The sequence below is a fragment of the Rhodnius prolixus genome, unplaced genomic scaffold, assembly GCF_049639745.1.
Source record: "Rhodnius prolixus isolate KJV_2025 unplaced genomic scaffold, Rpr scaffold_10, whole genome shotgun sequence".
Taxonomy (NCBI): Eukaryota; Metazoa; Arthropoda; class Insecta; order Hemiptera; family Reduviidae; genus Rhodnius; species Rhodnius prolixus.
In genome coordinates, this window is record NW_027411615.1 from 24,799,625 (window position 1) to 24,815,325 (window position 15,701).

The window sequence follows — 15,701 nt, forward strand, 5'->3', positions numbered from 1 at the left end:
TGCTACAATCATTAGCCACAAAAACCTTCTTGTTACTGAATTTATGTTTTTATTTTTCTTCTTTATTTAAAAAAGAAAAATAATCTTAAGATATGTGTAGCAAGAAATATGGTATTAAAGCCGGTTTGATGGTTTTGATGTATACTCATAAAATACATTGTTAATAATGTGTTAATATAATTAATAATGTTAATAATTAAACCATTTTTTGTATTTATTTATTTAAATTTTTTATGTTTTTTTTTCAGTGGAGGCCACAAGCGATTGTATTCGAAATAGTAACAGACAAAAAATTTGACATGATAATTATGTTATTCATTGGCTTCAACATGCTCACCATGACTATGGATCATTATCAACAAACGGATACATTTACATTTGCTCTAGATACGCTCAACATGATTTTTATCGTTATATTCTCTAGTGAATGCCTATTAAAAATATTCGCATTAAGATACCACTATTTCAAAGAGCCCTGGAACCTCTTTGACTTTGTGGTTGTCATCTTGTCCATATTAGGTTAGATTTTTACATCTTTTATCAGTGTTGTTGTTAATGTTTACTTAAATACTTTGGGGAAAGTTTTTAAGTAAAAAATAAAAAGGTAAGTATAAAGAGAGTCCTCACTAAATGATTACGGATTAGCGGTATTTGTAATTATTTGGCGTCTAATTTAAATCTGACGAATTCATTTTGTATTGACTGCCTAAGAGACTTTTTCTTTTAGAAAACATGAAATTGGTAGTCAAACAACAATAATTTACAATGCAATACATGGTTCAGTGGAGTAAAATTTGATGGGAAAACTGACAGTTAATGGTTATTTCTCGAATGCTGCAATTTTCATTTTTAATGCTCAATTGAATAGGTTTTAGTGGGCCACTACTTTAGACTTTGTTTCTTCTGGTTTGCACTCATTGTTTTTTATTCATCTGGCTTCATTAATTGCTATTAATTAAAATTAATAAATAATAAAGTTAATTAATTAGTAAAATGAAAGAATTTTGTGATGTCTTTGAAAAAGGGAAGATGCTCGAAACTAGTTTGGCCAGATTTAGAGTTAGCCCTTCATCAGTTTAGTAGAGCAAGTCTACAACTTTAACTTGCTGTTGTCAAGAGGTAGTGGTTACTTTAGGTAAGCTGAAGCAGCAGCCATTATTACGTGAATATTGTTCGCGCAAAATGTCTTATAAATTAGGTCATAAAAGTACTCATATATTCTGAATTGTAGAAACATCCAGTTGAACTCCAAGCCAAATAAACAGAAAAAGAAAAAATACTTAATATCTGTTAAGATTCCTGTTAATATCTAATAGCAGATAAGATTAGATAAATTTATTCTGAATTTACAGAATTTTGTAAATTCTGAAAAAATATGTTGTGAAAATGTGTTTGGGTCCACAGTGGTGGATTATATCTTTTTAATAGATAATAGAACCATTATATCTTTAGAAACGATTTTCATTAAAAATGTGAAATGTTAGATCTTTTCGATCAATGTTTGATGTAGGTGATTGATTTTTCATACAAAATGCTTCTTTTATCCCCCTTAAACGCCAAAAGTTTAACTTTGAATATGGACAAAATGGCCCTTTTTTCCATTTTGCATTAAAGAAAAAAGTTATTTTGGTAGATTAGTTTCAGATTTCTTATTTTAGTTAACTGAAGCCTAGAATCATAACTATTTGTGTTAGCTTGTGCACTTTTGATCATTTAGCATCATGTGCATAATTTCTTTTTAGTTCTGAAACTCCCATAAACCTTGATTGTTTTTATTGCATGAAGAACCACAGGCCACGGTGTTATGAGTAGTTGCTAGGTAATTTTATCTTATTAATACCATTTATTTATTTCTCGGATAATTTATTTAGTAGGCTGGAAATCCCTTGCTTATCCTGTATTTTTTTTATTTATTTAGATAATAGTGCTATGATTTCGCTAACAGAAATATAATTACTTTCGAACAAACTCTTACTTACCTCTTTCGTAATTCAGTCAGGATGGAAAACGCTTAAGATCTTTTTTTTATAGAGCAAAATATTGCATGATAAAATAATGATTAACTTTATTTTATTCTGAAGCTCCATTCCATTTTATGGCCATTACTGAACAACAATTATTATGTATTTCCAACCTTTAAAAATTACAATTATTAATTACAATTAATAGAAATAGAATGCTTACTAAAAATCATCTTATTTATTGTAATGGTAAATCTTTCTTGATTAGCCCTCTGGGAGACGGAATTTCCATGAAGTAGAATGTTTTTTTTTATATATTTAAATATTTTTTTTTTTTTTTTAATAAACATTATTATTATTACTAGCTAATGTGAGCGGAGGTTTGATGGCAGTAATTAGCACTTGGTAAAACTTCTGCTTCTGGTATTGCTTGTATACTCTGTAGTCGAAAATAGATTGCACATGTATGGTAATAGGTACAAACTATAAAAGAAATTAAAAAATGAATGCAATTTTTATTAAATATAAATAGTAGACAAATTTTAGTAATAGTAATAGTTTTTTAGCCATTATTTTAATTAATATTTAGTTTTCCATTACAGAATTAGATTTTGTAAATAACTTCTTTTATAATCAATATAAATATGTTGTTGAAATATGATTATAGGTTTGGTGCTCAGTGATATAATCGAAAAATATTTTGTATCGCCGACACTGCTAAGGGTAGTCAGAGTGGCAAAAGTTGGCCGAGTTCTTCGTCTGGTGAAGGGTGCCAAAGGCATTAGAACATTATTATTCGCCTTAGCCATGTCTTTACCAGCCTTATTTAATATATGTCTACTGCTCTTCTTGGTTATGTTCATTTTTGCTATATTTGGCATGTCATTTTTCATGAACGTCAAAGAAAATAGTGGCCTTGACGACGTTTACAACTTCAAAACATTTGGTCAATCAATGATACTTTTATTTCAAGTAAGTAAAAATTATTTAATTTAATTATTGTAAAGTCTGTTAAATTTTCATAAATTCATACTTGTTTAAAATATTAAATTTTCTTTTCACTTTCACAAAAGTGAAAATCACCAACATTATGAAAGTATTACTCTTTTTAAACCACATAATTTTTTTAAGAATTTGTGGACTCATTGAATGAACTTTTCCAAGTGAGTACTTGGTATTGCGGTTACAAGTAAATACCAGTAAGTGGAGATCTCTAATTCGAGCCTGCGTGTGGCTGGCTACTTTTTATTTATTAAAAACAAAATGTTAATGGTGAAGTAGTGACTCCACCCCGTCCACTACACCTAATTAGGTTGTTGGGATTTCAGTCCCGCCTGAAAAGTAGACGATTACATATTTTACTTTTTTATTAATGGATTAATTACTTAACAATTTGTGACCAGTAAAAACTTGTCTCACAACTTTTTTTTTTTTTGGTTTGGGGGATCTTATATATGTCATTTCTTATTTTGAAAGGGTTAAATTAATTATTATAACCTAATGCTGTAAATTAGGTTTATCAAGATGCTTATTGCCTCTTCTTACACTAGTAACAAAAAAAAGAAAAAACAGCTATTCAAAAAGTAAAGGTAAACAAGCTGTTAAGAATGTATAATTAATTCTACTTTTCTTCCTTTAGATGTCTACATCTGCGGGTTGGGATAGCGTTCTTGATGGAATAATAAACGAGGTAAATTGCAAACCGCCAGATCCAGAGATGGGCTCGCAGGGAGATTGTGGCAATTCTACGATAGGTATCACATTCCTACTGTCATACCTGGTCATCAGTTTCCTTATTGTCATCAACATGTACATAGCTGTCATCTTAGAGAACTACTCGCAGGCAACGGAAGACGTGCAGGAAGGCTTAACAGATGATGATTATGATATGTACTATGAGATCTGGCAGCAATTTGATCCGGATGGTACACAATACATACGATATGATCAGTTATCCGATTTCTTGGATGTGTTGGAACCACCGTTGCAAATTCATAAACCAAATAAATACAAAATTGTGTCGATGGACATACCGATATGCAAAGGCGACATGATGTTTTGTGTTGATATCCTCGATGCACTGACAAAGGACTTTTTTGCACGTAAGGGTAATCCTATTGAAGAAACAGCAGAACTTGGCGAAGTTGCACCCGGCAGACCAGACGAAATCGGTTACGAACCAGTTTCTTCAACGTTGTGGCGTCAGCGTGAAGAATATTGTGCTAGACTTATTCAAAATGCTTGGCGGAAACATAAGCAAGCACGAGCTGGCGGTGGGGCAGATACGCCCGGTTCTAACGATGCTGCCAGAGAAACCGCCGTCCTTGTTGAGAAAAATGGACACAAAGTTGTCATACATTCAAGGTCTCCATCAACTACTTCCCGTTTAGCTGATGTGTGAGCCATGCCACGTCCCCCATCCGAACATACATCCCCTACGTCGTAACACTGCCGTTGGGTTACACTTTTATTCAAAGGGCTTTCATATCTTGTCCAATTTTTTATGAAATCGTCTTAAATTAATACATTTATGCTTTTTTGTTTTTTGTTTTTGTTTTATATATATATCATTCACTCTTTACAGAAACAAAAACCTTTTATTAACGCTTAATTATTTAATGAAATTTGAAACTCTGTATAATTTATCTTTAAATGTGTATATATTATACATAAATATATGCAAAATATATATACTGAATTGTAAAATTGAGATGTATCTTGCCTAAACGCTTTGTATAAAATGTAGAAAATGCTTGGGCACATATATAAAACTAGATGATTGAAACTTTTTGGTTTGGGTGTAACATTTTCAAATTATTTTAAAAATAATTTGAAAACTTCATTAAGTTACAAAATTGATAATTAATCGGGACTACTAGTTAAATATTTCTTTAAGAAATCGTTTTTGTTGTTCAAACTGAAAGTTGTAGCCCTTTTTTATATAGGGCATTAGATACAAATATTGGAGACACTAAGTGGTGACAATACGCTTTGCTACAAAAAAAAGTCTCACGTTCGCTCACTGGTATTCATAGAAAAATTTAAGGAATTTTCAATTTGTCTACTTTTAAACCTACAAATTAGATTCATTAGACACTATCTAAAAATTCTAGTTATTGATATACTATTTGAAGATGCTTCCCGTTTTTATAGCAACCACTTGCCTTATTGGCATTATTGCCTGTTTACATCTTTAGTTTCCGTGAACCTTCTTAAGATTTAATTTTTCTTTTTCTTTCATTAAATCAAAACGATAGAACAATAAAAATGAAAATTAGACTTCTTTAGAAATTGCAATTATGTCTAAAATCACCCATATTATGTCATTCTTTAAATGCTTTTGAACAACTTATCTCGTAAACTAGGTAGGTGGGTATGACAAAGTTAAATGGTTTTTCACAGGATGTTCTTCTAGAGCCTTGAGAGTGTACTGTTTTTTTAATACTTATAAATCAAGAAAAAAAAAGAGTATCCTTATTTAATATTTTTTTAAATTTAGGAGCGTCAACCTTAAGAAGTTTTATCTTTCTATCAGCTCGTTTATTTTATTTTATATTTTTTGTAATGCGCTACTTGTTTCTTGTATTTCTTAATTTCTCGGAATGTTGCCTCTCAGCAAATCGTTTAAAAATAACTTTATGCATGCAAAAGAAAATAAGAAGCTAGATCACGGGAAGAATTTAGCAAATTGGGCAAACATTTCTAGACATAATTTTAACTTGGAATATTTTTTTAATCACTGCATTCAGAACTCAACGACAGCTTTTCTTGTTTTTTCAGCCAACTAATTTAATTTAAATAGAAAAATCCGATCTGATTCGATAATCAGATTGTCTACCTTGAATATTGAACTTACATAGATCTGTTCCTCGAACGAGATTGATTTGTCATAATTGGACAATCTTAAATAATGAAAGCTTCAATTCAGCCCAAAAAAAACAGTAAAAAGAATTTTTAACTGGCAATGAATTAAAAATAGCTATATTATTTTATTCTAATTGAAGAAAAAAGTATTTTCACTCCTTAAAGTCTCCTTTAACAAACCCAGTATATATATATAAATATAAATATTAAAAATACAAGTTGATTTTTACATATAGTTTTTTAAAGATAATGCTGAAATATTTATTAAGCCTCAAAGGTGCAATAATAAAAGTGCGATTTGTAAAAATAATAATAATAGAGCACCACCTACTAAAAAATATTGATACATAGTCTCAAGTCCTTCCTTATTTTTTGTTTTTTAAAACAAGTAATTTTTTTAACAAATGTTTGGATTATGGACAATATTTTTATTTTATTATAATATATATTATTATACATATATTTTTTTTTTTACACATTTCTAACAAAAAACTAATCACTTATAATTTTTATTCACCAAAGTAAAAATAAAATTAAAATGATTATTTCCTTCCAATTTTTTGACATGTTATATGAATTTATATATGATATGTGAAACATTCATACAAATATGTAATACATAGAACAAATAGAATGACACATAAGGATGGATGGGACGTGGCTACAATTTAAAAAAAATTCATAAACATTTTAAAAATGGCTTCTAATACACATCAAAATTTTATCTTTGGAGCTACAAGTGTTTATTAATTATTGGAAAGAAAACTATATATGTAATATAAATATGAAAAAAGGACTTTTTTCACTTGTAATGAAAAACAAAATTAATGAAAAATTAAAGCAGCGGTGCGCAAGATTTTTAATAAATTTGATTGTTCTGCTATCGTGTTGCACAGAGAAAACTGTTAACAAAAATATATATATGGAAACATTACACGGAAATTTTAAATGGATTAAAAAAAAAAAAAAATTAGACGTGAAACAATTACTATATGAAGGTTTTTAACAAAAGTTTAAGCTTATTTAAAAATTTAAAAAAGTTTCCATCGGGTTAGTCTACTCAGCTGCATCACTTGGTTTTTTAAATGAACTTTGCAAGCAAAATTTACCAAAAAATATAAATATTAATAAAAGAATGCAGTTTGTGTTTTTAAACAAAGAAAGTGCGCCGGGGTTCAGTTGCGCAAACAACGGGGTGTTCAACTTCCCTGCCACCCCTAAATGTGTGCTACCCTTTTGCACGCGTATATATGCCTTGTAAAATTTAAATTTTTTCTCATTTTTCTCTTGTTTTTAAAAAAAGTTGTTTATTTTGTTTTTGTCTTTTCTTTGCAATATATCATTTTTGCCAATTTAAAAAAAAAAAGAGTAATAATAAAATTTAAAAGTTTGGTAAAAAATAAAAAAAATATAAAAAAAAACTTTGTACTGTATATTTGTATAACTTCCCCCAGAAATTTTTAAACCCTGACCCAAAAATCATAACAATAAAATCACTTGTTTTGTGTATTTGGTGAAAAAATATTCAACTTCAAGAAATTCCATTAAAAAGTGAGACCAATTTTTTGTCTGGTGTAAAAGTTCACTTTTTTTCACAGTTACTGAAAAAAATTGTCCGAAATTCTACTGATATAATTTATATTTTAGAGGTGTAATATTTATTTTGTGGTACCAAAATTCAGAGAAACCAGTCAAAAATAAAGAAAACCCGACGGATAAAACCAACTTCTCAGCTATTTTTTTGATTAATTTCTACCCCAAGGACTTTCATTTATAATGATGTCATTCCGTATTCGGCCCCTTGAATTTTTTTAGTTCTAGCATCAGAATGCTTTTTCTTAATAGTAGAACCAGCACCAAAGCCTTTTCCTTGCATTTACCAAATTATCCTTAGTGGTATAGTAGAGCTTAGTCTCTTCCCAAGAGTTCGAGTTTTTTCGTTCTTCAATTTCTGCCCAACAGAAGTGTCTTACCATTTTTTCAACTTTTGTTTACTCCAGGAGCAAGAACTCCAATTGAGAAAATACTATGCCTAACACTATGCCCTTTGCAGAACCTTAGCCCACTTAAAAAAATATTCAGTCGCAGAGATCCTTTGAAACGTACTGGGGGTTCTAATAGCAATTGGTTCTCTCACGTCTTCTGAGATTAACCGCAAGAACAGCTATTATTCAGAAACATTCTTGCAGGAGTAAAGAGAAAATAATTGTATGAGGATATTTAAAAAGCCCTTATTTACTTTTTCGATTACGTTAAAATTTTTTAATCCAATGTCTCATTTAATATTTTTTCATATCATTACACGTTTCAACATCCTAATATGTAATCTTCATCATTACAAACTATAAATTGTTAACATTAATTGAGTAAGCCGATTATCAGGTCCAACAAATAGCACCTTTTTTTGCCAATTTGTCGGCCAATTCGTTACATTGAATGCCTGCCCTGGAACCCAAATTCATCCTCTGGTCTTTCTAAGATTATTCTTTTTATTTCTCCATTAAAAATTTTGATCTATACAGACATCCAGCACCTCTTTTAATTCAGCTTGTTTGCTAGAAAAATAGCTTTTCTTCCACTCTCTGTGACATAGTACATATAAGTACTAGAATGGCAAACTTTCAGCCTGTAAAATAGTTCTAATAAAGTAAAGTAATCGCCTACTTTTTCAGGCGGGGCTTAACTTCCCTCTACCATTTACTAGGTGCATATTAGCTGTGCAGGTTTCGCCTCTTACCCGCCGGCTACCGTGGCGCCTAAATAGTTCTTATAAAGATGCTGATACCAGTACCGGTACCCTAATGAAAATCCTAACTCATGAATTTTCATGCCGATATTTTGATCATCTTCCCTAGGACTAACCTCATCCTATCCTTCTATATTCTTCTTTACTCCTCTTCCTGTGCTACAGACAAAGTGTACGTCTGACACGAAGAAGTCCTACCAATAAAGGGAACATAACCGATTTCAGGTCCTAAGTTTTTAAAACCTACTTTTTACTCAATTGTGGTTCGTCTAATTCTGAGTCTAGTATTAGTGTCTTGTTATTTAAATTTGACTAGAAAAACCGCTTACCTTAAGTTACCTTCTTTCTAAGATCTATCACCACTGAAGGTAGTGGTTAACGTTTAACCCAACTTTTTTGCAGCACCAGGCAGAGCAAAACAGTACACATCTGCACTTCAGAGATAACGCAGCGAAAATGGGTGTTTTTAAAAATATATTTTAAAAATAAGTTTTTGGAATTCTAATAAAGAAATCCCATCCATTCCAGATTTTGAAGAAGTAGATCAAGATAAAGAAATTGATAAATTTAATATTTATCTTTTTTTAAGAATTTATAAGAGTTGTATTGTTCTTAACCACAAACTCTTATGTCAAGAGTGAGGACGAGACCTTTTAGGTTGCGGAAGTATAAGACAGACCAACCGTACCGAAACTTAATTAACTGCAACCAGACATTGTGCTTTTCAAACAGTGGCGAATGGACAGGAATCACAGAGCCGGGCATTACCAAATAATGTAAAAATTACTAGTGTCTAGTGAGGTGAGCCCCGAACACGTCATGATTTAAGCTAATAAATAATCATTTAAATCAGAAGTTTGAAAATCGTAGATTACTTATCTATATATTAATTAAACCTAGGTTGTTAAAAACAAAAAAAAATACAGTTATATAGGAAGAAAAAGAGAAAAAAAAATTGTCAAAGTTGGGTGTTTTTAACGTTACGTTTTTCGTACTCTTTTTGATGATCAAGCCTTATACAACTGTCCTACCGGGCAGTTTTAATAGGTATATACATATTAGACAAGTCAGATTTCAATGTTACGAGAAAGCTTATTCATTATTTTCTATTTTTCCATTCAATAAAATGTTGAATGTTATTTTACTGAATACCCCTAGTTTATTTGACTACAATGTTAATAAATACCCGAATTTATTAACACATTTCTCATATTCGGATCTAAATAACCCTGACTGGTGTTTGAATTGATATTTTTCATTTTACTAATTATTCAGAATTTCATTAATTGTCTTTTTCTGATCTCAATTGCTATGTTAATTTGGGATTTTTTTTTTTTTAATAAATTGATTATATTATTAGCAGTGAGAGTGTGAGAAAATAATTAAAAATGTAATTTATAAATAATTTTAAAATTTAATGTATAGCGCTGCCACGCGCTTTTAATTAATCCTGCTTCTTACAAGAATCTCAGCCACTTAATTGGTTAGCTCTACAGTACCGTTCAAAATCAATCTACGTACTAAAAACAGAAAGTACTTCAATATGATATGTATAAAAACCGGCCAATCATCAGAGAAGACAAGTCTTATTTTAACCATTAGTTACACCGTTTCCAATCTGTGGACGTATGAGACTCGCTAAGTGATTGATATTTTTAAAGCCTTCAAATGCTTTCGTGTTTGAAATTTATTACTTTTTTAAAGTACTCTTTTTCACTTTTCTTTTTTTAGGAGATACTTAAAATGGGCCCCCAAATTGCTCATGCTATTTCAAGTATCTATACTCCTGTATCTATGATATAAAGTAAAAGTAGAGGCAAGGATTACTTCTAAACTGCAGTAGATAATAGCATTGATGATTGAATGAATAAAAGAAGAAAAAAAGAAATTGAAAAAATAAATATAATGAATAAAATAATTTATTGACAAAAAATATTCTCAAAATAGTAATACCTTCTTTTTTAAATTATGTATAATTTATGTCTATAAACCTAAAATATTTTTCAACTTTTTGAATTAATACGCTACATTACAAATCAGCATTTTCTCTTATTGGACGGTATACGAGCTTTTGAACAATAAGGTCACTTATGTGAAAAATTATAATTATCACAAACATGAAAGAATATCATTTTATAGTAAACATGTGCCTAAAAAATTTCGTAATGAAAAAATAAAAAATATTAGCTATTACAAAACATTTTAAAGAAAAAAAAATCAATATTTACAAATACATTCATAATATAAAATGCTTAATGAAAAAATTACTTAAAAAAATTTTACTCTCAGTCACAGAAAAAATATATAATTCTTTCTTTGGAATTATCACAATTACTTATTTCTCTCTCTCTAAAAGTTATGAAGAACTACAAGTATATGTTTGATATTAAATAAGTTATTTAAATAAAATGGATCACGTAATTAATAAGGAATAAGTCCAACATTATAAAAATCAACTAAACTAGTTTATATAAAAAATGATATATGCGTTTATTGTTGTCAATTTGGGCCTAAAATGATTCTTGTATCTCTCGAGTGGTCAAGAGGAAGACTTTCGAAAGAGCTAGGTCTTAACGCTGCATTCTACTCTTAATATTATAGAAATTTATAGCACCGGACGATAATCCCAATTCACTAACATTTATAAGAAATTCTTAGAGGTTAGAATCAAAGCAGACTCAAGGAGCTGATATGTCTATTTCTTCAATACTTTTTTAGCTTAACATTGAAAACACGCCGAATAAGGCACTCAACGTAATATAAGAGAAAGAAAATTTTATTAGAAATTCTTAATTTATTAATACTTCAAAGATAACTTATAACGAATTAATTTAGTTTCAGCAAAACATTAATATTACTTTTACCTTTTTGTTTGTGAGGTATCCTGCAAACGGACTTAGCATGAAAAAACTTTCAATCCTGAGGTAAGGTTTTCAGGATTCATTAAATGTGTCAAATAAACCAATAATCGCAATGCAATTTCATTAAATACCCAAATTATTTTGTAAAATTAGATTACAAGTACGCAACAACACTACCATCTGAAATTCAGAATTACGTTCTTCTTTTTGAATTCTGCTTGGAGTTATGGCATTCAAAATTAATGCATTCGATAACATAGCAATGATTACTCAAAGAAGCAACTTTAATGAAATATCAAGTATTCTAATACACCTAAATGAGCAAAATGAAATATGGCGAAGATGTACAACTGTTTGTACAATCTGAGATCAAACCAAATTTTAATTAGTACTTCTACTAGGATAAAGTAAAGATATTAGTTTATAACTCTCTTTTACAGCAATCATATAAATAAATAAATTCTTGGACTCACCAAGAATCTTTTATCTTCTGTGTACATATGTGTAATATAATATATTATAAGGCTAATTATGTCACATTATTTTATCAATAAATTAAAGTCAAATGCTGTTGACCGACATAAAGAAAATTTCAGGATAAATTCTTTTTGAATAACCTGTTTATTCAAAAAAGTAAAATCTAGGATATGAAAAATAAAAAGAAAAGAACTGAAAAAAAAGGAAACGTCAACAGCATCCAAAAAATAAATTATGTAAATGTTAACCATTAATTAGTAATAAAAATAGCATCTCTCTTGCGGGCGACTCTTCTAGTTATAATGCATATAGTCCCAACTATAATCAACAAAGCTGGTAAACCCAATCCTATTGCCAGAATAAGTAACACCAACAAGGAGAAACCTTCTTCAGCTGGCCGACCTAAGCCAGCAAGAACAGTCCTGCGAAAGGCAGAAAAGTAAAAGTAAACTTAAAATAACAAAAAAATTAATCATTGACACTATTGTAAAAAATCATACCATGAAAGATATCCACTCTTAGGGTAAAAGCCATCTTCTTCTGCCCCAAAGGAAACGAACATTTCATGTACAGGTAAGTGACTGAGTTTTTCACTGAAATATGATCCAGCAACCGTCAAATTGAGCCTTTTATCTGGGAACTCAACATGACTAGCTTTTGTCTCAATTACATTTGTGGAATTTGTCATTAGACGACCACTGGAAGTGTAAGCTACAGTTCGCCATTGGAGGTAACCACCTTTATCACCTGAGACATTTTGTGTGGTCAATACCTCACCAATCTGTTACAATACAAAAATAATTATATAAGATACAATTTAAATTAATTCACTGATATTACATGTCATTTGATTAATACTTACGGTAAAAATTCCGGGAGAATGTTCATCGTCTAATGATTTCCTTTTAATTTGAGTCAAATTTGAATGTTTATGATCCGTAGAGACAATCAACAGACCAAGGGCGTACCTTGATTTAGTATACTTTACTTGCAATCCATCAAGAACAACATCTACTTGTGTAGCATTAGTTGTGTGCAGAAGATGTGGTTGCAAAGAACTATGATCAGAATTACCAAAAGCGTTCAACTGCAACAGATTCAAAATTATGAAATACTTCATTTTTTTTAAATGCTTAATTAAATAATTCACAAAAAACCTAATTTTGGGGGTACTAAGGTCAAGTTCAAAGAAAATCGTTAGATCCATATTCCAGTAAAATTCGACAGAATAAAATCTTTTTCTCTGCAAGTCGAGTTTCCAACATATTGTTTTCTTAAATATTGAAAGCTACAGTTCTTTTAATGCCGCTTATTACATAGACGGTAAAACTTTACATCTAATCTCCTTAACAAAAACTTACAGATTAAAAATTTAGGTATAAGGCTTGATTAAACGCCAAAAGGTACACAACTCAAAAGTTGGAGTAGGTCGGTCTTTTACCGCTGAAATTTGAATTAAGGAGTTAAAACGAAATTTCAGTCTTGAATTCGTCTTACGTGAGCACAATTACTAAGTTAGTAACAAATAAATAATAATTGTAATTATTATTCATTCATTTTCAAACTTTAATTTAATCGAGCACTTGTAAAAAGTTTTATAACCAACTAAAAATATGCATATCTGTTTTATATTATATATATGTGAATAACATTGTGGGGAGAACACCTAGATTAACAATGTAATTGAAGAAAACTACATTAACATTTCATTACATATTAATACTTAACTACTGCATAAAGTAAAGTACCAATCAGTTTAATTGATCAATGAACTTAAACCAACTATTTATATTTCCTTCTGCTGCGCTAAAATTGCACTTAAATTTGGTGTCAAAAAAAAAAAAATCGGTATGTAGGTTGGTGTATGCATATTTAATTTTTAACGTCAAAACAATTATATTTTTCATTAACATTTTCTTTGTTTAAACCCGTGCATGAATAGTTTAATTACAATCTAAATTAAATGGGTGCTGCTCATAACTGAACAAATATTTTATGCATGAAAATGGCCAGCATTTGACATCTAATACATTCTAAAAAATATGATACTAGAAGTATGAATGAAATGTTAGATATTTGCTGATATGAGTACCTTTTGGCGTTTAATCAAGCCTTATACTTAACTTTTAATACATGTAATGAAGAAGAACATTGGACGGGCTTGAAGTTACAGTTCCCCGAGCACCAAAACTCTGGAAAAGGTTTTCTTATAAAACCTGCATGAAAATAGTGAACGCAAAGAAAATCGCGATAGAAAAAATATTTAATTTGGGATGGAGATGAAATGTGTTTATGTCTTTAACTTAAAAATAAAATAAAAGAAATAACAATTATTAAATTTCAAATTTATCTTTAACCAGTTTCTATTCCCTTCCATTAACTTTATTTACTCTTGGCTCTTACTTTTAACTGAAACATTTTTCCGGGAAAAGATCAATGAGAGACATGGATTTTATTGACTCCAGGTTTTGCTACTTACTACCACACTTGGTTTTCTATCCTTGTATGAAATTTCTTCATTAATACTCCAAACCCGATAAAACATTGCTTCGTTCTAAAGTAGTACTTTAGAGGGTTACTTAAAGTTTAATTTTCTAGACAACCCCAAAAATTATTATTTTATTTTAACGTAGGAAACGTAATGGGCAAGTACAATTTTACGATTTTGAGCAGAAACTAAAACTACCATATTCGCTTTGGTGAAGAAGTAAACAAAAATGAAATCATAGAAACCATCTACCATCTATCCAGCATAATCTGAACTATAACACTTATGTTAAGTAACAATTTTTTTAAAAAATATTGCTACTGCAGTTTACCGTTATTTTCACACTTCCAGTTTTGGTCATATTTTCAGATTTGTAATCTGAACTTTTCATTGCAAACGCAATAACATTATCTGTATCATGCTTTCTTTCAACAGTCCAATTGTATAATTCCGGCTGCAGGACTGTGGCATAAGTTTCGCTATTATTTGTAGGGTTGTACTGAGCAGTGTTGTTTACATCATTGTATTCAATTATCTGCGAACAAATATAAATATTTCTAACTGAAACAACCTGAAATATATTGCACTATTACCCTGAAAAAAATATTTACCTTATCAAAAACTAGAGAGAAAGCGTAAATGACGTCATTCGAAAATTTAACAGCACCTTTTTCATTTTTGCTTAAAAAATTATCCCAATCAATAATCAATTCAGTATTTAGCGGTGTTAATGCAAGAAAAATAGTTGGTTTACGAGTGAAATCCCAAATATGGTGCAATGTATCATTAATTCCATCAGCTGCTACATGTACTAAAACAGTACTATTGCAAATTGTCTGGCATCCAGGGTTCAAAGTATACGTCATCTGAAAATTTCACAATTTATTAACTAACTCTTTATTCGAACTTGTAAAATTATGTAAATTATATAATGAAATAAGTAGATATTCATTTATAACCTATAAACAATAATATGAAAAAAATTACTTTTCTGTTTTGGCCGTTAATTACCACAGCAACAAATAATAGTAAAAATATTAAATTATAATAGCGAAACATTTTCGATGATTCACTAAGCACTTTTTCTTCTAAAAACTAAACACGATACAATTCACAAACGTTTGTTTGTAGGCACCCAAAAGCTTCAACAGACAAAAACGGTGGAGCATCCAAATTCAAATAAGAGAACTATTAGTGCAATAGGCGGCAATTACAATTCATTAATAATAAAAGTCCGCAGTCAACATAGTAATTCATAATCAAAATATTTTCAATGGAAACAACAATTTATTAAATAATTTTCA

At 29.7% G+C, this 15,701-nt stretch overlaps 2 protein-coding genes across 16 annotated transcripts in view; one reads left to right on the forward strand and one right to left on the reverse strand.

Annotated features, from left to right (window-relative positions):
• para (sodium voltage-gated channel paralytic) overlaps nt 1–7,247 on the forward strand; it is a 156,233-nt gene extending 148,986 nt beyond the window's left edge. For all 14 annotated transcript variants that reach the window (XM_074133147.1, XM_074133156.1, XM_074133154.1 and 11 more), the window contains 3 exons: nt 249–519; nt 2,629–2,933; nt 3,601–7,247. In XM_074133147.1, the coding sequence (XP_073989248.1) occupies nt 249–519; nt 2,629–2,933; nt 3,601–4,362 (1,338 nt within the window). In that variant the 3' untranslated portion in view covers nt 4,363–7,247. The remainder of the gene's footprint in view (nt 1–248; nt 520–2,628; nt 2,934–3,600) is intronic.
• Nucleotides 7,248–10,472: 3,225 nt separating this feature from the next.
• On the reverse strand, nt 10,473–15,592 carry LOC141456856 (glycosylated lysosomal membrane protein A-like). Of its 2 annotated transcripts, none has more exons than XR_012460064.1 (7): nt 15,385–15,592; nt 15,009–15,263; nt 14,729–14,932; nt 12,772–12,996; nt 12,410–12,690; nt 11,436–12,331; nt 10,473–10,721 (listed from the first exon to the last, which is right to left on the reverse strand). XR_012460064.1 is itself a non-coding variant. In XM_074133202.1 (7 exons), exons 1-6 carry the CDS (start codon nt 15,454–15,456, stop codon nt 12,160–12,162), a joined length of 1,209 nt encoding a protein of 402 aa, XP_073989303.1. In that variant the 5' UTR covers nt 15,457–15,592; the 3' UTR covers nt 10,473–11,612; nt 12,158–12,159. The 2 variants fall into 2 exon arrangements, 1 of the variants encoding a protein (XP_073989303.1); XM_074133202.1 differs by having other exon boundaries at nt 10,473–11,612; nt 12,158–12,331.
• Nucleotides 15,593–15,701: the final 109 nt, after the last annotated feature.